The sequence below is a fragment of the Limanda limanda genome, chromosome 22 (assembly GCF_963576545.1).
Source record: "Limanda limanda chromosome 22, fLimLim1.1, whole genome shotgun sequence".
NCBI classification, from domain to species: domain Eukaryota; kingdom Metazoa; phylum Chordata; class Actinopteri; order Pleuronectiformes; family Pleuronectidae; genus Limanda; species Limanda limanda.
Window position 1 is genome coordinate 3,734,708 of NC_083657.1, and position 27,867 is coordinate 3,762,574.

The 27,867-nt window shown below is 44.4% G+C and overlaps 2 protein-coding genes across 2 annotated transcripts in view; both read right to left on the reverse strand.

Moving 5' to 3' along the window:
- LOC132996281 (zinc finger protein 638-like) overlaps nucleotides 1-5,148 on the reverse strand; it is a 15,811-nt gene extending 10,663 nt beyond the window's left edge. Inside the window, exons 1-4 of the mRNA XM_061066625.1 lie at nucleotides 2,288-5,148; nucleotides 1,180-1,241; nucleotides 274-312; nucleotides 7-189 (exon numbers count right to left, since the gene is read on the reverse strand). Of these exons, the coding sequence (XP_060922608.1) occupies nucleotides 7-189; nucleotides 274-312; nucleotides 1,180-1,241; nucleotides 2,288-4,309 (2,306 nt within the window). The 5' untranslated portion in view covers nucleotides 4,310-5,148. The remainder of the gene's footprint in view (nucleotides 1-6; nucleotides 190-273; nucleotides 313-1,179; nucleotides 1,242-2,287) is intronic.
- A 1,279-nt stretch (nucleotides 5,149-6,427) lies between these two features.
- LOC132996282 (uncharacterized) lies at nucleotides 6,428-27,839 on the reverse strand. Its single transcript, XM_061066626.1, has 33 exons — nucleotides 27,682-27,839; nucleotides 27,220-27,278; nucleotides 22,687-22,831; nucleotides 19,377-21,447; nucleotides 18,156-18,217; nucleotides 17,910-17,948; nucleotides 17,630-17,791; nucleotides 17,102-17,526; nucleotides 16,718-16,929; nucleotides 16,456-16,590; nucleotides 16,212-16,310; nucleotides 16,069-16,097; nucleotides 15,742-15,884; nucleotides 15,203-15,307; nucleotides 15,088-15,122; nucleotides 14,608-14,760; nucleotides 14,180-14,308; nucleotides 13,926-14,093; nucleotides 13,706-13,832; nucleotides 13,385-13,555; nucleotides 13,265-13,299; nucleotides 12,921-13,085; nucleotides 12,707-12,841; nucleotides 12,518-12,556; nucleotides 12,292-12,432; nucleotides 11,803-11,894; nucleotides 11,685-11,708; nucleotides 11,085-11,496; nucleotides 8,145-10,850; nucleotides 7,802-7,883; nucleotides 7,501-7,617; nucleotides 7,289-7,410; nucleotides 6,428-7,099 (listed from the first exon to the last, which is right to left on the reverse strand). The coding sequence occupies exons 1-33, from the start codon at nucleotides 27,837-27,839 to the stop codon at nucleotides 7,025-7,027; spliced, it is 8,772 nt and encodes a 2,923-aa protein (XP_060922609.1). The 3' UTR covers nucleotides 6,428-7,024.
- Nucleotides 27,840-27,867: the final 28 nt, after the last annotated feature.

The following is a 27,867-nucleotide window of genomic DNA, read 5'->3' on the forward strand; positions in this document are numbered from 1 at the left end:
ACAGACCGGCCATAACTGGAGCCACGTGATGATCGCGATAGGCTGCGTTTCTCTCTGCTACTATCCGGCCTGTGGCGCCTACGGGGGCTGGGCGAGCGTGAGCGGCGTCCTGCACTGGTTTTCTCGTCACGCCTTTGGGAAGTCCGCCCAGAAGCCGAAGTCGAGGGAGTGGCATCTTTCCCTGCATCACTGAAAACAACAGTACGACATCAGCATATGTTTGTGACGAGCAGTAGGTAGTATTTAAACGATTTGATAAAGAAAGAAACGGACCTGGGCTTGAGTACGATCTCACCACTCCACTGCGGATATCTGGAATAAAACCATTCAAATAAAACCATTAAAAGGGACTCTTACCTTTGTTGCATTTGAGAATTACAGCACATTCAAATCATCCCGCCTTCCTCCAATGCCCCACCCCCTCGTTCCCATCCGCGGTGTTTTTTTGAAGAAACTTTATTTACAAGCAGACTTACAATACTGCCTCCGCGCACGCACGTGAGTTTTTGTTTACCAAAGCAATGGATTCGGTAAGTTATATACATTTACATTCACATATGATGACGGGCCCGAATGCGCCACAAGAAGCAGACGGAAAACCTGCATGTCCATGCAGCAAACAGACAGGTCTGTCGGCCAATAAGGTCCTTCGGTCCGAAGAATTTTATTGGTTGAAGTTTTCACTAAATATTATGAGAGTGAAATAATTGTTTGTTTTTACTCCTGGTGGGTCTGTCTTGCATTTTAGAGTGTCATTACCTTATTAATACCAATTTAACCTTATCCAAAAAAAGTGTAAAAATGCAACAAAGGTAAGAGTCCCTTTAAAGCTAAAGACTTTTGCATTTTGACAAAAACAGCATTTCTCTGTTGAGGCTTCTGCAAACTGTGACTACAAAATGACCAATCGATGGGACTTGAGGACGCCCTTGTTAATTCATGAGTCCTAACGGAAGTTCAGAAGAGCTTCCCAGCAAAGTGGGTTCAAGAAACAATCTCCCAGACACAGGGGCAACTATTGCATTTAACTATGCACCAACATACTGCAGAGGCAACACTAAAGTTCATCAGGGACAAACAATCCTGAGACCGTTCTCTTACGCTATAATTTTCAGATAATCTTTAATGCTCAATGCCTTAAATGTAACAGAATTTTACAGGAAACAAAAGAAGACTGACAGTGTCCGGACGTATTTGCAGCTGTTGAGGTGAAGGGTGCTGTTCTGGTGGGAGATCCAATCCTAGTAATCAGAACAGAACACAAAACATTTAGACCTTATCACAACTATGTCGTAAATAAGTTTCGTGGATCTTCAAAGCGTGTCCCTCTCCAAGAATAACTAAATCCATTCCTGTTTCGTGTGCGATTTCTCTTGATACGTCTCTATAAGTCAAAGAAGTTGGGAAATCCAAAAATATTTGTTATCAGGTTTATTTGCATCAATTTTACAAAAGATGGGAACGACCTTGAGTTCATGTGAGGAGCTGTAACGTGAGCAAACAGCCTGGAGTGTAAATAATGGCCTATTGGAAATGAGCATGGAAACGAATAATAAATCTGGATGTGGACAAATTAAGGAAATTAATTCTTCTAGAACCTTTATAATTACTTTACTCTTCGTAAAATGACAAATACAGGAGCCACAGTACCAGAAAAACCAAAAGTAGATGGGTTCTCTTCTTGAGCTCCGGAATCTGTGATGATCTGCAGAGGTTGCTGTCAGTTATAGATCAGGAACAAACCACAGAGAACAGGACCAAAGGCAGGGAGATGCGAAGAAGCCAGTGTGTCTTTCTCAATGTCGATGTCTCAAGTTGACCAGCAGAGGAGCAAATTATTGGAACTCTTTTTGGGAAACAATAACACTTTAATACTTTAAGAAAAGGGAAGATTAGGTTCCGAAATAATGGCCATAAACAAGAACTACTCACTGTTGAAAGAGTTTGAAGAAACAAATGTCTAACAAGAGGCTCATATCTTAAAGAGATATGTCCGTTTCAGGTGAGGTAACCGACATTGCCAAAAGACTAACATCTGTCCCCTATTTTGGGATGCTTCTTAAGCAAGATGACAAACATGGTGGTGGAGGTTATGATAATTTACCTCTTAAGAAAGAGTCACACGCAGCGGTGGTCTGTATATTTTCACAGTTCCTCCTCAAAAGGTTATCTTAAATTTTCATCGGACAAAAGGAAGTTCCAATTATTGATTCAGTTGAGTCAAATGATGTTAATCGGACATTGCAACTTAGATTTAAAGAGAAAAGTAGTTAGCTGTCACACTCACCTTCATATGCAAGCATTCTTTGTAACAGAGAGAACAGGTATGTGGGAAGACTGTTGGTGTGGTCGCAGCATAGTCAAACATCACGGCCTCCGATGGCTGGTTCTGTGGACCTGGGAACTGGACTAAACTGGAATCGACGCTGCTCCATCTGTTTGGGCTTGGCTGAAGTGAAGCTGGAGGATTAACCATGGGTGGGAAATATGAAGGTTTCACAGTGGGGTAAACTATCGGCAACCCAATATAATGTACTGGTTGTTTCTGCAGCTGCTGTGTTTGTGCCTTCTCTGTCTGCGCTGGCTGCATTTGTGCCGGCTGCTTCTGGGCCGGCTGCTTCTGCGTTGGCTGCTCCTGTTGCTTCTGCACATGTTGCATCTGAGCCGGTTGCTTCTGTTGCTTCTGCACATGTTGCATTTGAGCCAGCTGCTCCTGCTGCTTCTGCAAATGCTGCATTTGTGTCGGATGCTTCTGCTCCTGCTGCTTTTGCAAATGCTGCATTTGCGGCTGCTGTTTTGGCGCCTCAGAAAACCCTGAATCTTGTCCTCGAGTTGCACTCTCATCTTTAGCAGCACTGCTATAAATCTTGTCAATGACCACAAGACCACGTCGGCCTGGATACACATTGTCCAAAACATTCGAGGATTGTTGGCTTTTCAACGTTAACTGGGGTTTTGTCTCTGGTGCTTTCAAAGGAGAGGGATTCCAGGCTTCAGAGGTGAAGACTTTTTTGTTGGCGTCTTTCTTCGGAATTGAGAACGAGTTGAAGATTGGTTTGGAAGTCTGGTCTGGTTGGGTCTGAAACTGTTGCACTGGATCACGACTTACAGGAGCTACAGACCTCAGTGCTGAAGTGTACGAAGAGCGGTCGGGGGGAACAGAGCTACTCTCGACGCGTGTAAGAACCGCAGGAATTCTTCTCATCTCTGTTTCTGTTTTCAATTGTTCTCGACTGTCGCTGCTGCTGCGTTGCTCGTTCAAAAACAAACCAATGTCACTCCCACCACTGCTAGCACCTCTGCCACTGGTCCTTCCAATGTCATCCAACACCCCTCCAACATATTTGCTAGTATGTCCATATTCAATCACATTGCTGGGCTGGAGAACAGCTGATGACCCTCCAGAACTACTCAAATTGTCCCTTTCACTCATAACTCTGCTGGGTTGAGGAAAGGGTTTTGACTCTACTGCAGTCATAGCTCTATTGGCCTTCTGAGTGCGGATTTGACGCAAAAGGAATGGCAGGTTATCAGGGGTGATCTGCTCCTCAGGATAAGAAATGAGAAATTCCAAATCCTCCTTCTCAAGACCAAAATTCAGAAGAATGTTTGCAGCAGATTCCGAGCTGTGCTTGTGGGAACCTGTCTCAGTAGGGGCTGCTGGTTTGTCCGGTGCAGGATACACATAATCACCTGCAGACTGTCCATCACGTTCTCTGTCACTGGATGTTTTAAACCGACCAACGTCACCACCGCTGGTGTAGCTAGATGAAGCAGGTAATGAATATGATTTAGTGGAATCATCAGCAGTTGACCTTTTGTATTTTGGCAACCAGTCCAAGGAGCTACTGCCACCTTCAACTTCAACATGTCTGCGTCCAACAGAGGCAGAGGTTGAGGACATCGGATAGGAAGTCGTCCCTGTGCCTGAAGAGAGAATCTCATCACTCTGAGTGTGGGTGAAGCGAGTGCTCTGGCCAATGGGCTGGGCCGGTCTGTCAAGACCCCTCACCTCCTCTCTGGCTCTGCTAACATGCAATTCCACCGACCGCTCTATAACCTTGTTCACTCTGGCCCGACCAGGTTCAGGCCTGGAGATCACTGGCAGGTCCAGCAGTGATGGGATATTTCCCCCATGGTTGGCAGGAGTTGCAGAAGAAGCTGGAGGAGGATTGAAACTGGACCCTGGTCCATAACCGGGAATGTCCCTTCGGAGGTCTCTGTCCGGTTGCACACTCGAGGCTCTATATTGCCCCTGGTTGGAACGTTGATTACCAGAGGCAAAGGGGTTATAATGGGGATGAGACATGGTGTTTCCAGCCTTCAAGGAGATTGGTGACCACAAAAGTTGAGGATGAGGGGGTTGAGGTTGAGTGGGGAGCCTGTTCGATGGAGCAAAATTCACAACTCAACCAAGAGAATGTCTTATCCGCGTCAGCTGGGATTTCAGTTGCAAGGATACAGCCTGCTGGTCAATCAGGCACCGGCTCCCTGCGAGACCTCCAGGGGTCCCGATGAGGGGCTGGCAGCAGGAGGAGGAGCTAAATGCTCCGATAGAAACAAAGAGCTAATAAGTAAAAAAAAAAAAGGGTTCATTGAATGGATTTGGCGCCTCGGCTCAGTCACACGCATCATCCGGAGAGTCTTGTCTGGTCCTTTCTGCTGCTTCCTTTTGTTTAGTTCCCTCTCTCACTCGTCTTGGGCGTCACTAGAGAGACGGAAAAGAAGGGGACAAAAGAAACACAGCACAGATAGAGAGAGAGAACAATGTCACTGCTGCTCAGGGTAAACATCGGAAACTCTGAAACAGACAAACAACTCAACTCTGATGGAAACAGTTGAAACAACGGAGCCGATAGACGAAGAATGTGGCAAAATGTAACGAACCCGGGACGACAATTCCATTCTCTCGCTCTCAAAATACCCTTGATGTTATGACTATCCTCTACAGACAAGCAGAATTCGGCATAACATTCGGTTCGGCCTTGGCAGGTCGACGCAGCCCGTGAAGGAGGCGGCTTGGAACTCAGCCAGCGTTTCATCACGGGTTCCTGGATCCTGGGGAACGTCCGGGCAGTGGAAACACAGCTTTAATCACGCATGTCTCAAGGCAGATCTTACAAAAGACGTGGAAGGGAACTCGTAAAGTCGCAGAGTGGGAACGAAAGAGGCATCACCCCCCCCGATTGACAGTAAAAGGTCAACGTCAACAAACAGCTCTCGGCTTTAACAAGGAAGAAGAAAGTCCATCTTCGGGGCGCTAGGTCCGTGGTTTACAGCCAGCTGTGGAATGAGATGACCGGTCATTCTGCCGCTTCACGATCTTCTCGGGATGAACACAAACCAGGCTGGAGGAACTCGGGGTGATGGGCTGATGGCGTCCCCCTGTGAAACGAAGAAGAACTCGCGACTGTCTCGTCCATTCCGATGACCAGGACTTTTCCGTCAGGGCTTCCTTCGTCTGGTGAACTCCACAAACACTTTCTAGCATCTATAACACACGTTTTATTTATGCTCTATTTGAACTTGTGTTCTGCTCTTTAACGTGAAGATGAATCTTTCAAATTGTTTATTGTTTTGCCTTCAATTGTTCACTTGTAAAGCAGTTTGTGTTTAAAAGTGTAAACAACGTTAGCTGTTATCATTATGTGGGTCGTGCATCTGGACGTGGCCATAGTTTATGAGGAGGCACACAACCTGCGTGATATTCGTGAAATATGACGCAGGTCTACGTTCGTTCTGATGAACCGGAAGCGTTGAATCAGGATTAACGGTGTGATGATCAAGTATCAATCAGCTAAGCTAGCTGCTGCTAACCGCTGCTAGCCGCTGCTAGCTGCTGCTAACCGGAGCTAGCTAGAGAGCAGGAGAAGAATCACACGCAGGATGTGATTCACAAACATCGCTGCGTGTTTTTAAATCGTTGTCTTGCTCCGTCACGTACCTTGAGATACGTCCAAACTCTTCCTGGCGTCGGTACGTTCCAGGAAACCGGCCGCCGCGACTTCCGGTGCGCGGTGACCGGCCTTCAGAGTAAAAGCACGCACTTTCAGAGTAAAAGCGCCGTTACTAAAAGACAACGTTACCGGTTCGATTCTGATCCCCAAACATCACATTTTGGCAAATCTTCCTTATGTGAGAAACAATAACAACTTTACAATGGAAGAGCCATTTTATTCTGTTTGTTTCACCTGCAATATGTCTGATATTGTTTTTTTGTCAAATTATTTCAATATCATGTGCAATATTTGATATTGTGTAATAACTCGGTCATGTGCCATATTTATGTTGAGGAAGAGGAAGCTTCATAAGAGTGGCTCTTCATCACAATCAATAAAAATTACAAGAATGTGTTCAACAGAACTCCTTTTATTTATATTTACATAAAATACTGTTTGTAAAATGTTATTTAAAATATTTATTCAACCAAACATTTCTTTTACAAACTGGAATTTAACACTGAAAAGAAATAGCCGCGACTGATAAATGTAAAGTAGCAGCAGTAAAAGGCAAAAACTGAAAAAACAACAAACAAACCAATGTTACCATAATTACATGTGTGAGATAATAATTAGATATATACAAAGAAAAACATAGTGTACATACAGGTTAGTGTCAAAATGTCCACCAGCATATGAAGAAACTCAAAAAGTTATCGTTTAAAATAGACACTTTATTTCTAGAACACTATATCCCTCAAAATGTCCATGAGGAATATCAGGATTACTACAACTGTATGTATTCGAGACGTAAAGATGAATGTCAGCGTTTATTTCACAACTTTGATCAACATTTTCTATTGAAAATTAAAGATTTTAAAATTAAAAAAAAAAAAAAAGAATGGGACAAACATTTGAAGACAGAGATTAATCCCAACGGGAGCATCCACACAAAAACTGTCCCTGTGACCATCAGGCTGAAAACACAACTCAACCAAACCCGTCGTCAGTGGCTCCAGACGTTTCCACTTGTCCAGGTTTTAAAGGCACAATCAAAATCAAGGATCGGAAAGCTGAAGTCTGGATCAATCGGAAACTTGGTCTTGAGGATTTGGCGTTGAGCTTCTTGATAGTTTCTGTTGTAGCTTGTGCAAGTGTTTCTGAGAGGAAGAACACAAACAGTGTCAGGTGTAATGGACATTTTTAGATCTACTGGTTTGACCTGAATATGCTCAGTGAGTTCAGTTAAAAATAGCCTGAATCAGCATTATGCTCTATTAGGAATGTTTGTGTACAATGAAGTGGATGAACCGGTGTGACTTTGTGTTACATTTTGTGTGTGTGTGTACCTGCAGGTTGTTGTAGTGCGCCTGGCTGCTGCAGTGAACGTCCTTGGCGCTGCTCTCGCTCAGGTAGAAAACACGGCAGATGTTACAGAAGTATCCGGATTTAGGGACCACGAACTCCTGACCTGGAGGGACACACAAACACAAACATAAAAACCTTATCAAACTATTTTCAATCTGGTGAAATTAATATTAAATAAAACTGAGTGTCTCACCGAGGGGCTGGTTGGCTTTGAACGGCGGCAGATTGAAGTCGACAGGAACAGAAGGAGACTGAGAACGAGATCTCTTTGCTTCAGGTCCGACGATCTCCTTCTTCCTTTTACTCACAGCTGAAGAAGAGGAAGAACTGATAAATTGATTTTGCCTTGATTTAGAAATGAATCGGGCCTAAGAAAAGCCTCAGTCACTTTTGTGGGGAAAGTCAATCAGTGTATTATATTATTATATAATAACTTTTGGTTTAAACTTAAATCAGCAGGTATCCTTTGTAAATCATTTCATTTCAACACGAACCTGTAGCAGGTCTGGATGTTGGCTCCACTTGGTCCAGCTTCTCTTTCACGTCATCACTCGCTTCATCTAAAGTGTCCGACGTCTACAAAGAGGAGCAACACATGGTTAGAATGTGTTTGTGAAGCAGAGACTGTGAACCCATCCTCCCTTGACCCCCGTTGTACAAACAAATACTAGACAAAAGGTAAACTTAATGACCTATACTGCAGTTTATGGTATGTAGATGTGCACTCAGCAAGTATGTTGGCAAACTTGTGTTTTGCGATGAATTTACAATAGTTTTCTCACGGCAGAAACATCAAACTTCGATGTTTCTAACTCTGATTCCAAATCGGTATTTTACCTGGGTGGCTGAGTCCACTGTTTGGACGTCTTTGATGGGGGGGCGGGCCTCAACTTTTTCCTCCACTTCTTCTACAGTTTTCTCCAGAGTCACGAGCCCTTGCAGTTCTCCGGCTGGAACTTCACCATTCGACTCGGGACGCATCTGCGAAACTTCCTCTCCAGCTTCGTCTCCTTCCACCTCGTCCAGAGTAATGAGTCCCTCGGTGTCGACCCCTTCTTCCTCCTCTCGTTCCCTCACTTGCTCCTTCCTCTCCTCGTTTTCCCTGGTCCTCCTCTCCACCTCCGCGGCGAGTTGCTTCTCTTTAGCAGCAGCCATCCTCTCCCTCAGTTCTTCTTCCTCAGCGATGTCGTCAGGGTAATCTTCCTCCTCATCACTCACTTCCTCCAGGTCCACCAGAGAACTCGTAACTTGGTTCTTCTCCACTTCTGGTGTTGTGGGATCTTTGATCTTTGTTGTAGATGAACCTTCATGATCTAAATCCTTGGTCACCACTTTGTCGGATGCTTCCACAACGGTCCTACACGTTGGTGCATCTTCTTGAACAGCTGCTTCCTCCTCTTTTGGACAAGTTTCATCTTTTGACTCCTCAGAGGTCATCAACTCTTCCTGAACTTGATCATCTTCCACAGAATCTACAATCTGATACAACGGCTCCTCTTCATCATCATCAGCTTCTTTTTCAGATGCATCTTTGTCGCCCTTCAGTGTTACAGGGTTTTTTCTAGTTGATTTAACAGCTCTCTTTGGTCTTCCCCTCTTCCTTTTCCCTCCTGTAGGGGGCCGGTCATCCTGAAGAACCTCGTCCTCCACAGAATCTAATATTTCATAGGTCGCATCCTCATCTATTTCCTCTCTTACAGTGATGTCGCTCTTCTTTGTCGACGAGTTCTCTTTTGAAGATGCTTCCTTCTCCATCTTTGGAGTTTTGTCCTGTGATTCTCTGGCAGGTGTGCGCCTGCTCCTTGTCGGTGTGTCCTCTTTTTTAGTTTGGTCTTTCTGAGTCGTCCTTCCCCTTCTTCCTCTGGTGGATCTCGTCATAACGACCGGTTCCTCAGTCGCAGTCTCGTCCTCCACAGAGTCTAAGATTTCATCTGGTTTTTCAGATGCTTCAGTGAGATTCAGAGTCATTTTGTCCTCTTTCTTTTCTCTTCCACTCCTTCTTCTATCAGTCCTTTCTGTGGCGGCAGCTTCTCGAACCAGTTCTTCAGTGGAATGGACCATCTCCGACACCTTCTCCTCTTCAGGGTCTTGGTCTCTTTGAGGAAGTCTTGCACTGGAGTCTCGTGGTGATTTGACCTTCTCTTCACTTTTGGATGCTCTGGTCCTCAGGCCACTCCTCTTTGAGGATCTATCATCTCTTCTAGAAGTCGCGTCAGGTTTCTTGTTGTCAGACTCAGACTCTGTAGTTATTGGCTGTTCAGTAACAGAATCCACTACCTTAGAGGCATCCTCCTCTTCTTCTCTACGTGTAATGTCTTTAGACATCTGATCACTCTGTGCTTCAGTGTTTTGTTCCATTATCGTCTGATCGTCAATTGAATCCAATATCTCAAAGGTTTCTTGTTCAGTAACATCACAGTCTTTGTTATCACAGACTTTAGGAGGCTGGTCTTCATCTTCTGGGACTTGATCATCAGGTCTTTTGATATCCTTGCAGGATTCTGCTGATGTTAATTCCTCTTCTTCTTCTTTCCTACCTGGATCTAACACTAGGACACTACCTTCATTATTTGCCTCCTGCTTTACTGTGGAAGCATCATCTTCAACCAGGTAACTCTCCTCTTTAGCTGTTTTGTTTTTGGTAACACTGTCCACTTCCTTTTCAGTGGACTTCTCGGGGCAAGCTTTGCCATCATCGTTGACACTGTCCAGGACAAAGCATTTCTCAGGTTCCGGTGTCTTGGTGTCGGAGCTGCCTGCCTGATTCCCTTCATCCTTCTGATTATCGGTTTGGCCATCAAATGATTCAAGCGTTTGGTAATTTTCACCATGAACATCCTCTGCCTTTGTACCTTTGTCAGGATCTTCTCTCTTTTTCTCTTTGCTTGCCTCCAGGTCTTTGAGTTTGGTGTCCTTTAACTCAGCCACTACTCTCTCGCTTGCTGCTCGTCTCCGTGACACAGGGAGACGCTCTACAGACACCGCTGCTGATAGCATCTTTACCCTTTCACGTGCAGTTTGGGACGGTCGGATTCCACGACTGGAGGATGAAGCATGAGAGCCTTTGAGTGGAGATTTTGTCTTGCTCCTCTGTGCTTTGTGGCCAGAGGAGGGAGAGGTTTCAAGAGTTAGAAAAGACGGAGAGGCAGAGGATGAGGCTGGGGATTTGGTCGGCTTAGATGAGCCCTTAGTTGCTTTTGGCAACACAGACGTTGAGCTAGAAGAAGAGCTTCTCCTTACGTAGTCTTTGGGTGACTTGGATGAAAAAGAAGCTGAGCTCTTAGAGTCTTTCGAGGATCTTGTTGAGGATCTTGTTGAGGATCTGTTTGAGGTATTTTTCGGAGCGTGTGAAGTACCGGAGCTTTGTTTCAGTTTTGTCCCTGTGGAGGACTGCTTGGAGGACAAGGAGCTATGGGGGTCAGGGCTCATTTCTTCCTCATCAGAAATTTCATCAAGAGTGACAAAGTCACTCATGTCAAAATTTGGCTCATCAAAAATGTAGGCGTCTGAAGCAAGTGCATCATCTGAAAAATCTTCTTGACCCTGGATCATAAACAAAGAAGGAATTCAATCTCATTAATCAAATATAATTGATGCTTTTTCCAAGCTTCACTGCGAGTAATTAACTTATGTATTCAATACGGACAAGGATATAATGATATCTGCATTATTAGTTTAATAGACCACATCTTCTCATGTTTGTGACCTTATGATCTAAATGTTCCCAATTTCTCCATAAATACAGATAATTAACAAGAGCATAAAAAGAATCATCACCTCTTTGGCCCCTAAAGGTTCCTGGTCAATCTTAAGAAGTTCTGTGGTGGGTTCTTCGGAGTCGACCAGATGTGTGTGTGTGGCGCCGGAAGCAGCGTCATGTGTAGTCGCTGGTGAGCCCTCCTCCGCCATCTTAACGACTTTTTCTTGATTTGACTGGGGACATGCGGTGGAGTCCAGGACGATCTCGGTTCCCAGTTTCTCACCGTGTTCACAAGTGATGGATTCATCAGAAGCTGCTGGTTGAGCAGAAGCACTGACACTGGTTTGCTCAACAGGTTGTTGCCCGTTAGCAGAAGGTTGAGGAGGAGGAGGCTGTGTCGGGGGCGGAGCTTCAGCCCTGACAGTGTCCAGACCCAGGTTTAAAGTCCTCTCACTGCAGTCTTCAAGACGCTGCTTGAGGCTCTTCACACTAAAATTAAAAAGAGGAAAAAACATCTTTCTCTGACAAACTTGTCACTTTACAGCTGCCTGGTTCATCAGTTTCTGACCAGACAAGCTTTGGAGCGAGACCGATATCACACAGATTATTATCAACGTTTTGGGAACATGATTTGATTCTTAACCTGACGAGAATCGATTGAAAAGCAAAACACTCACGATTCAACACCTTGAACGCGACCCCTGTGACGAAGAAGAAGAAGAAGAAGAGAAAGAGAGTTAGCCAGGTTTGTAAGTTAAATTATACATTTCTCATTCCTGAGTTAAGGACACGTACTTATGGGCCTTCGATGCAAAAACTGACGTCACTAAGTTGCACTTCTCCAGCACCATAGTTACACCACTGGAGTCAGCCATCTCCACACAAATCTGAGGGGAGACACAAGATTTCAGTCTATTAAAGCATCAGTTTAAGATGTTACAGCGGAAACCTCCGAAAAATACAGGGTTTATTAATGTAATGTGATCATGTTTGTAAATCTGTTATTCTGATATGAATGATTCGTTTAATAATTATTTCTTATTTTAGTTATTAATTCAAATTATTTTACTTTATTGACAATTCAGTCAAATGTGAATTTATAGTAAATGACTTAAAACAAGCACGTTACGATGAATTTGTTCTGACAGTTTGAAGCCAAGGCAACGACACTAAAATGGAATGCTTTTTAACATCTACATGAAAAAAAAAACTCTGACATTCTGTTGCTCTTCACTCCACACTTCAATGTGAAAACTGAAGCTGTGTGTTGTGTCGTTGCCGTACCCTGTTGGCGAGCGGCAGGAAGCTGACAAGTTTAGCAATGGACGCCACCGTGTACATGACCGACTTTACGATGTGGACACTGGTCTGAGAGATCTCCACACAGAGCAGCCGCTCCTCCAGAGACTGGGCATCTGGAACACGCTGAAAAACAACCGACGTAGTGTTAAGCACCAAGGAGTCAAGGAATTCAATAATTTAAGATTCAAATTTATGATGAGGAACTTACAGAGTTGCTCCATTTCATCAAGGATTTGAACATGAGCTCCTGCAAAAAGACACAGATGCTGTTAAAACACGTTTCAGTCCACCACAACTTTTCTCCAAATGGTTCCCAGGCTGAGTGAGGAACAAGAGCAGTCAAACTCTGATGTTCTGATCATGTTGTGCTGTTTAACTCTCTCCTCAGTGTCCACACCTCTTTTGACTCAGGATACATGTCCTCCAGGACAAAGTGGATCTTCAGAACGCAGCCTTGGACAGAAACCGGCTTCCTGATGTGATCTCTGACAAATTCGCAGCACGATGTCCAATCGCTGAAATGCACGAAGGCCTGGAGGGGAGAAGAAAGAAAAGATGCTTTAACATAGTTCAACTGGAACAATTGTCCGTCTGCAGCCTTTTGTCCTCACCCTCCTCTGCAGTGTCAGCACGATCACGTTGTAGTACAGAGAGTGGAGAGTGTGTTTGGGGAAATAAGGCCGGACCAGCCTGGCGACGTCCTCCTGCCTGTAGCCTCCTTCTGGTAAACCGGTCAACATGAGTGTGGGGAACATGGTACGTCGACTGCTGGCCGTCTGCAGGACACACAAAAAAACAGACATATTTAGGGGACTGATGTCTATGAGTGTGAGCAGCTTCGATTCATTTAATAGGACGGTTGGGCTTTGATGGAGGTAAAAGGCTCTACTGCTGGTTTTAAACTGTAAACTACACAAAAGTAAATTGGTTGTAGTTATAGAGAGAGTGTAGTTACCTCGATGTCGACCTCTCCTTTGACGGTCAGATGTTCTTTGAGGCAAAAAAGAGCAGAATCACTTAACTGAACCAAAACCGGTTAAATTCAGCAGCTTTCGTTTCCAGCCGTTTCTCTTACCTGGGATGAAGAACCAAGGAGACACGCTGGGGAACACAAAGGGACTCGTAGCCATAGCGACCCAAAACGGTCCAATGCTGCCCTGTGGAACGCCAAATTTTACCGTTAGGATAGTCGCTCCGGGAACAACATCCTTGCTGTCCGGCAGAGCGTTCGCAGGATTCCTTGGTACTGCAAAGACGAAAAGCAGCAAAAAAGAATGCTCAGTTACTTCCTCCGCCACAGAGATGAGAGGAGAAACGGTTCTACTCCGAAATCGCCTCTCGTCTCCAAGACTGAGCCCAACCCCCACCCTTTTAACTCCTTAACAGAAAAACGTACACAGAGCTTCAGAACGGTCGTCTGTTGGTTTCAGTCTGTAAACTTTGTATCCAGGGGCATGGTTCAGGAGGCTGTGCCAAACTCCGAGTCGATCTGCATCAGGACTCGAGTCAAATTCAACAAAAACCTGAAACACACACAAACAGGAAATATAAGATGAACAGGAAGTCTTTATTTAACTCACTGAAACGCCTGTGTGTGTGTGTGTGTGTGTTTATACCTTGTTGAGCAGAGGCAGGTAGTTTGTGACAGAACCGATTTTTCTCAGAACCTCCTTGAGGTCTCGGGCTTCGCTCGGTGAAATGCCCTCGATGTAGATGATCCTCTCTCCCCGATCCTCCTCTGGCCGCGTCAGGAACAGGCTCATCAGGTATGAATAAAACATCAGCTGAAACCAGAACATCGGATTTAATACACTGGGCATGAATAAAAACCTGTGGAGAAAGGCGAGCGGTGTGGTTTGTGCATGCTTACCGGCGACTTCAACACGTTGTCGTTGATCACGTGCGGCAGCAGACGAGTCCCTTTGAACATGATGCTGTTCCACACCATGAGTTTCATTATTTCGTGCGCATCCCTCACTGTCGGCATGACAACAAAGGCCTGAGAGGGGAACCAGAGACAAAGTGTTTAATACAGTATGTCTAAACAGTGTTAAAATATACGACATTAGGAGTTTTACTACAATTACTCGGAGATTCAAGTTGCAGTTATGGCCAATGATGGACAAATTCTCATCAGGTCATCAATGAGTCCAAGTCTATGTTTGTGCCGGATGTAATGAAATTCAAAATTACAAAAAGATCTTAGGAAGCTAAACACACGACATGACAACTTCTGATGAATCCTGAAAGACAACAAAATATGGGATAAATAAACCAAAGTGTTAAATCGGTCTCTACCATGCAGGCCTCAGGAAAAACAAAGATGTTTTCGCGTTTATAGATAAATCCGTATGGAAGAAAGACGTTGGCGATGTCTTCCTCGGTGTAGCAGCCATCTTCGTACTTCGGCAGTTGGGATATCACCAAATGCCTTTTGTCACATTCCAAAAACTGGGGAAATTTAAGGAGAAAACAAATGTTTAAGTTCATAATTTAAGAATAAAACAAGTGCACTTCACATGAAGTTTTACAAAATATTCACTGAGGTTTTGTTTAGAGATGAAAAACAACAACAGTGTCGATAAAAGAAAGGAATTTACATTTCTTTATTATAAGGGTTTGATAACATCTCCTTAAGAATCATTAACACATTTTATTTTATACATCAGTTGATATATCTAGTCAGAAACTCCTGAATATCATATCGGTCGGGCTCATAACCAGACAAAAAGAAACTACATGTTGAAAGTGAAGTCGAAGTGATTTGTAAAATCCTACCTGCTTCAATTGGCAGCTTTTCTTACTAATGCACTCTGTAGAAAAGCAAAAAGTAAATGTCAAAGACTACAAAAAGAATCAGGAACCCAAACAGACTCTCTCTTGGATTTCTTACTGATTTTGTTCTGATTCAGGTGCTTTACGATCGTGTCCCCAACGGTCAGCAGCTCTTGGCTCACGGCTGAATCACTGCCGGCGGCTTTAGAGGCAGACGCAGGAGCTTCAAAGAGGAGATTGAACCCATGAGTACAGGAGCAGGATTTGGAAAAGTCACTGACGTTCACATCTGACAGAGCCAGCCCGACACAACAACGATTACCTGTTGCTTAGATCTTGTGTTCAATCAAAACATCTGGATTTTACCTTACGTTTGCTGGAGCTGAGCAATTTAAACATGTATCACACAAGGCAGGAAAAACGATCATTTTCAAGTTAACAGATTGATGGACTGTAAATAAAGATGGATGACATGTCTCCCACTGTAGGAGAATGAATCTACAGTTTCTCAGACACATCTTACACCTTTGGTTTCTGCAGAGTAGCGCTCGTGGAGTAGACGCATTTGATTTATATCATCAAATAACCAAACTTTATCAGAGACGGGAACACAAACAACAGAGTGATAACACTGGGGGACCAACTATGGACCTTTACCTTGTTGTATTTGTTTTGTTTTGGCTCCAGAGGAATTCTGTGCGGCTTTGCCAGGCGCGGGGAGCAAAACCGTTCTGGAGGAAGTGGTGGTTTTTGTGGTTTTAGTGGTTTGAGATGTGGAGACACCTGACAAAACTGGTTTCCTGTGAACAAAGGAGAAGAACATGGTTGTGAAGCAGGAGAAAAACAGAGAAACCTTAAAACCCTGTAAGTGCTGGAATGACAAATATATAAATATACAGTTTTTTTTACTGTCTAGACAAAAGAGATACTAGTCCCTGAATAAAGATAAAACCAGTGTTTAAGTGTGTGAATGAAGCATCTTACTTCACAGGGATCTTCTTTAGCTGAAGAATCTGCAAACAAACCAAATCAGATTTGTTATTTTAGATTATTCGGATTAATGACAAACATCAACACATATCATATTTGGGAATAACAGGGAGTGACAGACAGATCCAGAGTCATACCTTCTGTGTGACAACGGAGACTGGGATTCCTCTCAAGTCGATGCTCTTTAAGCTCTTCAGTTTCTTGGCATCCTCTTCTTTCTCGAAACACACCAGTGCCTACGTGACACAAACACACAAGACTTTAGATCAACACAACCATCGGGACTCACCAGCATGTTTTAATCAGTAGAAAAATACCCAATCAGAAAGATGGACACCTGAACGTACATCAGTGTATACAGTGAATAGTTCCTATACATACCTCCAGTTTCTTCCGAAACAACACGACTGATTTGGTTTTTCCGAACTGCTCCGCCGCGGCGACCACGTCACTGTGAGAGAGGCCGTTCACGACGCCCTCTAACCTCACCATGGTTGGAGGTGAAGGTTTGAACACCTGAGTAAAGAGAGACAACCAAATACAGACTGTGTGTCAGTTTCCAACTTGATTTTCATGTCAGTATAAAAACAGATAGTTAGCAAAAGTCCCAGATAAACTAATACAAACAAACAAACACACGGACCTTAGGCTTTGGGGGAGCGCTCACTTCGCTCTTCTGCAGCGATGTCGTCACCATCGTCTTCTTCTTCGCTGACAAGGAGGCAGCAGAGCCTGGGCTCTTTCTCACAGCAGAGGGAACAAGGTTCAGGCGTTTCCCTCCTTTGGCCTTCTTGCCTAGCTCGTTGAGCAAGGCAGGAGTTAGAGTTTTCGTCAGTGTGGGCAGAGACTGGACATCTAGGAGGGACAAAGGCGACAAACAGTGTCAGACATTAAAACACTATTAATACTGAATTACTACTTAAAAGATGAGTGAATCCTAGGTGCATCTCTGTGATCTAAAATTCTCTTTCCATAGGTTTTCAATGTGGGCTTTGTCGGCAATAGAAAAAGAGCTGGGCTCTCAAACCTGATTTGCCAGTTTGTTTCTTGGACGGTCTGCTGGCACCGCTCAGCCGGCGCTGGGGGGAACTCTCTGGTGACGATGGTCTTCTCGAGTACCATAAGTCGTCTCTTCTCTTCGGAGACAACCATCTCTCATCGCCCCTCCTGGGTGAGGAGAGTCTTTCACGGCTTCTTCTTGGCGATGACCATCTCTCTTCGTTCCACTCTGGCGAGGGCCATCTGTCGCCTCTCCTCCCTGGCGATGAGAGTCTTTCGCGGCTTCGTCTTGGAGACGACCATCTCTCTTCGCTCCTCCTTGGCATCGATGATCGTCTTTCGAGGCTTCTCGTTGGAGATGACCATCCGTCGTCTCTTCTCCTCGGTCTCTCGTGGCCCCTTGAACACGACCAATCGTGGTCGTAACGCGGAGAGCGAGAACGAGACCGGGAACTGAAATACGGGGGAAAGAAAATTGGTAAACGGTTAATTAAACTAACGATAAATTAAACCCTATCGGACATTTCGAGAGATTCTGAATTAGCGTCTCACAGACCGAGTGTATCTGGAGCTGTGTGACGATAGTGATCGGCTGCGTTTCTCTCTTCTTCCCTCCGAGTGTGAACGGGAGCGGCCTCCATGACTGGTTTTCGTACGACGCTGATGGGAAGTCTGCGCAGAAGCTGAGGAAGAGGGTTTGGCATCTTTCCTTGCAGCACTGAGAACGAGTTAAACATGAGGTTAATGAGAGGGAAAGAATATCTACAACAATCTGCAGGATACTAGTTCCTAACTGGTTTGATTACTTCTTGTCTGAAGAACACTTAGAACGTTACCTGGGCTCGAGCAAAATTTGTCCATTCCAGTGTGGGTATCTGGAGGAGTGTAACACAATTCAAACAAAACCATTAAATGAAAGAGATCACATTTTGACAATAAACACCAAATATTTCAGTGATTAAGCATCATTTTTTTGGGAAACGTCACAGCCCTACAGTACATTAGTGCATCCATGGCGGACCTTTGCTAGTCAGAAAAAGCATCTTTAAAGTTATAAAATCTAAAGAAAACTCAAGACTGACTTTGTCCGGAGGACTCTGCAGCTCTCGAGGTGAAGGCTGGTGTTCTGGTGGGAGATCCAATCCTGGTAATCAGAACAAAAACCACAACAATTAAACAAAACTCACGACAAATGCATATCAGCTTCAATAACTCAACTGTCGTGACACAGAATTCTGAGGATTCCTCGCTACAGCCGATTTAAAGAGGTTCCATTGATCTTCAGAGAGCCTGTCTCCTCTCTAAAGTGTCCACTTCGATTTCAGTTCCTTTTTACATCCAAAAGAGACGTTTGAAGCTCCATGTCCATAGAGAGTCAGGCGAGAGGGGAAGTCCAAAAACACAAAACTTTTGTATCTGGTTTCTTTCAGTCCTGATCCAACAGCAGGTTATTACCAAACGAGGTCTGACATTGACCCACAGCAACAAAAAATGTGAAAAAATAAACCAAAAATGTAAGCTTGGCCAAACAATAGCCAGTAGTAGAATAACTGATTTATACTGTTAAATATTACACAAATTTATGTGACAAATAACAAATACAGATGTACTGAAGCGCGCAAAAATGTCTCTGTCAGTTGCTCGGGACATTTTTTGGATGTTTCATTACAGCCGCCGAGTAAAATCTTCCAAAAAATGTCCAAGTGAGCCCATGTGAGACAGAGGACAAAAAAAAGAGGAGATATAGACGTAGTGTGTCTGAAAACAACTCCACGGTGGCAACAAGGTGCAGAGGGTAACTTCACTAACACAGTGTTCTAATACAGACTTTGAAACAGGAGTAAAAAAACAAAGAGAAATGAGAAACAGTGGTTTTCCATTGACATGTCTTTCAAGTCCCATCTTGGTATTAGAAGACGACCCGTTCTCATTATTCTATATTAAATTACGTAACAGTTTCTTCTTGGCAATGGCCATTACATTGTTTGATTAAACTTTCATCTGATTAAACCAGACACTGATGTTCCGAGTTGTTTTACGTGGATATGATAATGCAAATCAAGCATCATACAGAGAATAGTTTGCAAAAGGGTGCACAGTTTATAAGTGGACAGGTTTTTCGTTGTATAATTACAGCTCCACACGAATTAAAAATATATTTCACATAATTCAATCCTTGGGCTCTTTTTAATTGGTACGATACATTCTACGAGAACAAAAGAACATTTTACAGATGAGACAGTGAACTAAATGACCCATCATTTCCGAGAGGGAGAGAAATCAGAGTCTAGTCTTCCACTCACCTTCATGTTAGTGAATTCTTTGAAACACAGAGAACAGGTATGTGGAAAGATCCCCGGTGTGGCGGCTGCATAGTCATGCATCATGGCCGGTGTTGGCAGAGGATTGGTGTCTGGCAACTTTGCTGGATGCTGTGTGGGCGACTGCAGGAAGTTCTTTGGACTTCTGGCTGGTTGAAGTGAAGCGGAGGGAGTACTGGTGGAGTGAGGGCTGAACCCTGGAGGTGGCACAGTTGGAGGAGGATATGCGTGCATGGCGAGGAGAGAAGCAGGTTGCGTAGCAGAAACAGCTGGAGGCCACAACGCTTTCCCCATGTGCGTGACCGGCTGTTTCGGCACCTGCTTCTGCGTCTGCTGTTTGAACATCTGCTTCGCAACCATGGAACCTTTTCCTTGAGTTGCGCTCTGATTCTTGGTGCCAGTGGCCCCACTGGTACCAATGACCACGAGATCAGGTCGGTCAGGATGCACACTCCGGAACAGACTGGAGGATGGTTGGGTTTTTGCTGCAGTTGCTGTTTTCTTCAGAGGACTGGCCTTGGAGGATTCCTCATGTCTGAAGCCGCTCTCTTTGTTTTTTCTTGACAGATAAGAAGAGCTAAGGATTGTTTGATAAGTCTGTTTTGGTTGGGTCTTCAATCGCTGTGCTGGATCAGTGCTCAGTATTGAAATGTATGAAGAGTCGGAAACAGCGCCACCTTGGCCAAATGAAGAACCAAGGGAGCTGCTTTTCACCTCAGCTGGATCTTTTTGCGGTGGTTCTTGAGTGTGGCTGCTAATATTGTTGGTGTTCACCAACAACATGTTGCCACTAACACCACTGGACCGTCCGATCTCATCCAAAGAGCCTCCAGCATAATTGCCAGTATGTCCATAGTCAATCACTTTAGTGGGCTGGAGAACAGCTGATGACCCCCCAGAACCATGAAAACCATCCAGTCCACTCACACCTCTGATGGGTTGAGGTGGAGGATAGGGCTGTGGCTGAATTGCAGTTCTCTCAGCTCTTTCGGTCTTATGAGTGCGGATTTGGCGCAAAATGAATGGAAGGTTGTCAGGGGTCATCTGCTCTTCAGGGTACGCGATGAGATAGTCCAAATCCTTTTTTTCAAGTCCAAATTGCAAAAGGATGTCAGTAGCAGCTTCAGTGTTGTACTTGGGGCGACTTGTCTCGGCGGGAGCTCCAGGTTTGTCCGACACACGATAGTCAAAATCACCTAATCCTGGAGCGGCCGGTGCCTCACGCTGTCTCTCGCTGCTTGTGTAGTTGGTTGAAGCTGGTGCTGAAGAAAATGTAGAAGAATCCTCTGCAGTTGATCTTGTGTAGAACGGCAACCAGTCCGAGGAGCCACTGCCACTGCGTCCGGCAGATGCAGTTGCTGTGGACATCAGGTAGGAGGTTGTCCCTGGGCCCGAGGAGAGAATCTCCTGAGTGTTGGTAAAGCGATTGCTCTGGCCCATGGGCCGATGATCCGGTTTACCAACAAATGTCACTTCATCTCTGGCTCTGCTAATATGCAGGTCCACAGACCGCTCTATGTCCGTGTCGAATTTGGCCCGACCCTGTTCGGGCCTGTAGCTCACTGACTGGGTCAGCAGTGATGGGTTCATTCCACCAGGAGGAGCTGCAGAAGCTGCAGAAGCGCTGGACCCGGGTCCAAAATGAGGAGATCCTGTCCGAGGGTTCCTCTCTGCCTGCACACCGGGGAGTCCATATGACCCCTGGGTGGAACTCTGGTTGCCAGGGACATAGGGGTTATAAAAAGGATGAGACATGGTGTTTGCAATCTTAAGAAGGTTGAGGAGACTGATGGCGGCAGCAGTTGGGGAGGGGGGGGTTGGGGGGACGTAGGATGTAGGGACGTTGGAGCTGGCTGTCAAGTTTGCAGCTTGACTGCCAATTGTGAGAGCATTGTTTATCTGCGTCAGAGCAAGCCGGGCTCTCAGGTGAGCGAGCTGCAAGGTGGCAGCTTGCTGTCCGAGGATCGAGCTCCCTGCGAACCCTCCCAGTAGGGGGCGTGTTACGGGCACTGGAGCAGGAGATATGGCACCATGCTCCAAAAGCAAAGCAAAGCTGAAAAGTTCAAAGAAAGAAAGGGGTTATTGAATTGGACTGGACTTCAGCTCCTGGTTTGGGTGAAGTCCAGTCTCTGGGCGCTGTTGTCCTGTTCACTCGGGTGATTCCTGTTCAACAAACACTCAGGGGAGCAGAGCAACAGCAGCAAAGCACAGATACACACAAGGTCACAGCTCGTTGTCGTGGGAACATTCAGCCCTTTACACAAACACCCAGTTACACACAGAAACCCTTCTGAATATTATCGTTCTGAAGGAGAAACACAGGGAACGTGTTGTGCTCTGTCGTCAAGGACAAATCCTGTCCAGGGTCAAGGTCTGGATAAGAAAGAAGCACATCAGAACCTGGAGACCCACAGCGGACAGGACCACGTGTCCCCCTGTCCTTGTGCTGACTCTAACTAAAGATAACCATAAGAACCAAAGCAGCCTTGAGTGGATTCAAGTCACATTCAGCCGGTAGCTGTCGATTCAGAGGAGGACAAATCCCTTTGGAGGACACATCTGAGCACAGAGTCCCCAGCAGGTGGATCCGTCTCACGTCTTCATTTCCCAGTGTGCATCGCTCTTCAGCGACAGTTTTTAAAAAGAGACAAAAACATCCAACTCTTACACTTGTAAATTAAAATTTCAGCTGATGGTAAATATGATAAAAAATGTTGGGACTCAAACCAAATTGTTTGAGTCCCAACATGTGGGAATTTATTCTGTTTTAAAAACAAATAGCGTGTTTGTCCAGAATCCTTTCAGCGAACCAACATTTACAAAAACATCCAACTCTTACTCTGTAAATTAAAATATCAGCTGATGGTAAATATGATAAATAATGTTGGGACTCAAACCAAATTGTTTGTCCAGAATCCTTTAAGCGAACAAACATTTACATAATAAATCAGTGTTGATGTAATATTAATAAAATAAATACAGAGCTTATATACACCGGAGACATCGTCGCACGTTCTTGGTGACGTACATTAATCTGCACACTTTTATAAACACAGTCCTTTATTATGACATAAGGCAACAGAGGGTTATTGTTATTATTGTTTACCCAGTTGAGGAGAAACGTGTTTAGTCGTTTCGAGCTGGAGCTCAACCGTGACTCATGTAGCTACAGGAGCTAATGTAGCTGCTGATGCTAACAGCGGCTAACGCAGTGTGCAAGGGAATCGAACCCGCGGCTCCAGCGCAGCAGTTTGACCGTTAACCCGCGTTCACGATGTTTTTAGCGTCATACCTTCCGTGGTTTGCGTCGAGTTTCTCAGTTTCACCGCGTTTAAAAGTCTTCCTCAGGCCGACGACAACAAGGAAATGAACGGCCGGAAACCAGGGAACACTTCCGGGATAGGGGATCCGGTTTCTTTCAGAGTAAAACCACGAGGCTTCAGAGTAAAAGGATTAACGTTTAAGACAAGCTGAGAAGTGAAAAAGTTTAAATAAAACTTTATTGTTTCTCCTACAAGACATAACACAAATACCTGTTGGTAGAAGAGGCGATAATAATTCGAAGAAGAAGAAGAAGAAGAAGAAGAAGAAGAAGAAGAAGAAGAAGAAGAAGAAGAAGAAGAAGAAGAAGAAGAAGAAGAAGAAGAAGAAGAATAACAAAAATGTAAAAATCTAATAATATGACTGATAATGGTATTAACAATATTAACAACAATAATGGTAATGATAAACTTTCTTCTTACACTTTTATGTTTGTGAGAGCTTTAACAAATGATTGACATTTTATAAACACAGATTTTTAAAATAATTAATCTATTTTCTCTGCTTGCGCTCCGTTACACTTTCGTTGTATCTGTAAAGCAGACTGCAAGACTGTAAAGAAATAAAGTTTATTTTCACGTGATGAGTTTATTAATAAGATTTACCAAGCAGCTCATGACCACAAATATATAAAAATAATATGTTTGATATTTTTAAATGAAGCATCAACTTCCCCGTGGCTTCATCACTTTCGATCTGATTTACACCTGAATTAAGATCAGATCAGATTTAGTTAAGCTCTAAAAAGAAGGTGATAAACCTTCCTCCTGAAAATAAAGACATGAATCCACGAGGGCTTTGTTGAGCTTAGGAGCCGCTAGCATGTGAAAGTTGCTAAGTTCGCCTTGTTGCTAATTACGGCGGCAGAGGAGCCAACGACAGGGCCGACCAATCACATCCGACCACATGCACTCAGCGCTCGGAGCTGTAAGCTCTGATAAGACTCAGGCATTGACTTTACAAACCACTGAATCAACAGTTTATCAAGATGTCGATGAATTTTTTTCATCTGTCTCTGAGGAACCGAGCAGCAAATTACTAATATATCCCCTGTTATCCCCTCCCCCGAAGCCCAGGGCTTAACACCTGACCACAACACCACAGCTGACTGGCAGGTGTGTGTGTGTGTGTGTGTGTGTGTGTGTGTGTGTGTGCGTGTGTGTGTGTGTCTCTGTGTGTGTCTGTGTCTGTGTGTGTGGAAGGGGACGTTGAGCCAAAGGACCTTCAGTTTTATTTCCAGCTGTCATCGCTCCCCTCGCAGAGCTCTGGTGGTGGTTACCTCACAAACACGTGTTTGTGCTTCTATCTTAGTGGGGACTCTCAGTGGCATAGTGCATTCCCGAGCCCCTTAGCCGAACCTTAACCATCACATCTAAATACTCACCCCCAAAACTAATTCTGACCCTAAAAACAAGTCTTAACCCTCAAACAGAATCATTAACAGTGGGTCAGACAGTGAGTTTGTGATAAGAACGACCTGAAATGACAAAAAACAGCTATGACAAACTTCTACTTTAATAACCACGCACTCTAACTCATTAATCATTAATCTACCTCGTCCCAACGACCTCATCAGCTCTGGACGGAGGGAACCCGACCCCCCCGACCAGTGAGGACACAGGACGAGCGCTGCCAAGTCCGAGGAGCAACGTGAAATCTCAAATTAGTCTCAGTCTTCAACACCAAGATCTTTTCCAGTAAAAACAAAGCTCTGATTTCCTCTTCTTGGCAAAACAATAAATCTAATAAATCTCTACGGTGATGAACTTAAAATCATTAAGACCGATCCAAGAAATTCAAGACAATTTAAGAACCTTTAAGCTTTTTAATTTGAGTATAAATATATTTAAATATAAATGTTGGCTGCCCTCAGCCAGCATGCCCTCCCGGCCTGTGATGACGGACAGTTCCCAGGTCACGTGACGAGGGCGTGTGGTTACCTCAGCAGCCCCCGGGGGTCCCTGTGTCCTCGGCGCTTCGCCAAGCATCTCCCAGACGGTTTCATTTTCAAGCTGAGGCTTCGCGGTAACCGACGCCAGCATCAACCTGCTGCTGCTTCACATGTCCGAGTCATTAATCTGGTATTTCTGATCGTTTGATGTTGGAGGATATAAATAAAACATTTGGTTTTTACGAAGATTTTTCTCAAATTATCAAGATGAATAAAAGTTGGAAATTAGCTGTTTTATTCCTCGTCTAGTGAACGTTCTTGTTCTTTATTTAAAATGTTCATCGGTGGAGATAAACTCAAGCTGAAATAATAAATGTAATAATAGAAACTGTGTGACTGCATGTGCACGTTCTTGTTTTGTGGGTGTGTTACTTTAAGAGTCCTTGGACTGAGATTTAATTTAGAGTCAGTATTTATAGTTTATGTATGTTCCTCTGCAGTATGTGTTGGTGATAAATATTGAACATTTGTTTTATAAAGTTCAAGTTAAATTTAAAGCAACACTATGCAACCAACAGCGCCCTCTGCAGGTCACTGATAAGAACCAATGAGGAAGAGAACGTGAACGTCTGAGTATTCGTTTCCAGAAAAGTGAAGCCTCTAAAGTCGATGATGGCTGGGCTGTTCCCTTTAAATGTGCAATACGTAACTTCCGCCACTAGGGGTCTCTCAATCAAATCAATATGTGCTCGTAAAACCCACAAGTGTGAGAAGTGAGGCTGTGAAATCTAAAGAGACAGTTTCTCTCTGACCTTTCAGTGCAGCAGAAAACGATAGTGACCCAGCATCGTGTCGCACGGCGTGAATACGTGTGTCTACATCGGGGTTCGGCCTCTGAGCAGAGATTTCATCACCATCGCGGAATGTGTCATCCTGTACGAGCCGCGGTGTCAGGTGATCGATGAGCGAGCCTCAAGACACGAGCTATTTTAAGAGACTGAAAATACGCACTGGATAAAATGTCTAAGAAAGAAACACAGAGATGAGAGGAAACTATTTCCCCTCAGTCAGGGACAGTTGGGATGTGACTTCCTGTCTTCTCTTATCACCGTTAACAACGTGATGCTGAGGCTCGACCCAGATCTTTTTACAAGCGGATGAACTAATGGAGTCAAACACAGAGTGACTCCTCTGAAACGTGGAGGCTGCAAGTCGACGAGTCGGTACCGAGGAGACGAGGAATCTAAAACCCGGAACCAGAGGAGAGAACCGTTACTGCTCTCTCATTAACGGCCTGTAAATAAAGATGGACGACATGACTGCTCCCAAAAGTGAAGCCAAATCATCATGGATCGTACAGGTCATAAACCCTGCCTCCAGTCAAATGATGTAAAACACACGGGACCATGACTCGGCCTCATGTTTGATGCTGAACTTGAAGCAGCGTTACCAGTAAAACCAGTAAGAGCGAAGGACGACCGTGTGGAAAGTCACGTTAGTCTAACGGTTGAATAGCAGCAGCTGCAATTTTATCGCATTCCGAAAAACTGAACCCTCTCAAACTTTTATGAGGTGTTTGGCCACGAGTGTGTGTGTGTTTGTGTTTGTGTTTGTGTTTCTGTGTGTGTGTGTGTGTGTGTGTGTGTGTGTGTGTGTGTGTGTAGATCAGCCTTCATATACACTTTGACACACAGTTTGTGCAGATATTCCTCTAATGTCAAAGTCTCTCTTAAAATACAGACAAGTAGGACATGGAGGTAAATCAAATATACTTTTTACACACACACACACACACACACACACACACACACACACACACACACACACACACACACACACACACACACACACACACACACACACACACACACACACACACAGTCCACACAGGAGGCACGAGATGGCAGACGCACAAAACACACACATTAATAAACACCTCAACCAGCGTCTCAGCTGTTTCAGTGTATTTTTAATTTTAATTATTGCTTCTGTTCGGTCATGATTCAAAACTTTCTCTCTTGTAGAAATAAATAACTTTTTAAGGCCTTTTATTTGCAAAAATTGTGTTTGACAAATTTAGAGACCTCTGGTTAAATGAACGTAATAAATGAATAAAAATGGATGAATGAACAGATGGTTGAATAACTGAATGGATGATTAAATGGATGGATGAATGGATTGACGGACAGACGGATGGATTTATGTCTCTGGGAAGGAAAGTGTTGACCTGAGACAAAACCAGGTCAACAAAACAGAGATGAAGCTGAAGCTGAAAGTGAAAAACAGGACGACTCCGATCCAACCAATGAAGGTTCCAACGTTCAAATCCATCTCGTGGTTTGATCACATCCATGTAAACAGAATATTTGTTCTGGTGTCCCACTCATTTAAATGTAAGACCCGTGTTTCCATCAGATACACACACAGACAACATGGACCAACACGTGCATGTTATGTGCGACATGCAAAGCTGAAGAAATCCCTTAAAGCCACGGACTCGGACGGACGAGACGCACACGTTTGCACAACGCTCTCACACTCAGTCGTCTCCCGGTTTTAGCCGCCGGGGTCAGCGGGGTCAGCCAGCGTTTACACCACGCGACCATTTCACACCTGCTAATTGCTCCACATGCACACGTGGTCGCTCGAGCCTGTCGGCGCTTCGGGAGTCGCTGTGGATGGAAGACGACATTCAGAGCATTTTACACGTTTAGATGCAATTCTGTCATTAGCCTGTGGGTGTCAGTGCTGCACAATAAACACATCTTAGAACACAAGGAATTCTGCCGTTACATGAAGTTAATACACTTTGAGGGGCAATTTAGTAAATAACTATATGCTCAGTTTCATTTGGTTGAATTTGTCCCCGCCACCCTCAGGTTCCGATTAAAATTTCACTCTTTTCATCAATTTGTATTTATTTAGTCATTTTTCTCGACAACTGGTGAGTTCTTTTCTTTCATGATGAACTCAGTTATGTAAAATCTTCGTACAGCTCCGGCCACACAGTGAGTCGCATGCGTTGTTAGGTTGATTTCTCTCGTGCACACAGAAAAACATATTTGTCGTCCTCACCGTCGAGCAGCGTCGATGCTGCTGCTGTTGTTTGTGTTGTTGTTGTTGTTGTTGGTTTTACCCGCAGCCATGTTCCGGGTCCTGTCGTTGCTCTTTGACACGTTCAGGTGACCTGTGTCCGCCGACCTTTGCTGTTGGGCCTTCTTTTCCTCCAGCATCTCCAAACAACACAACCACACATATAAA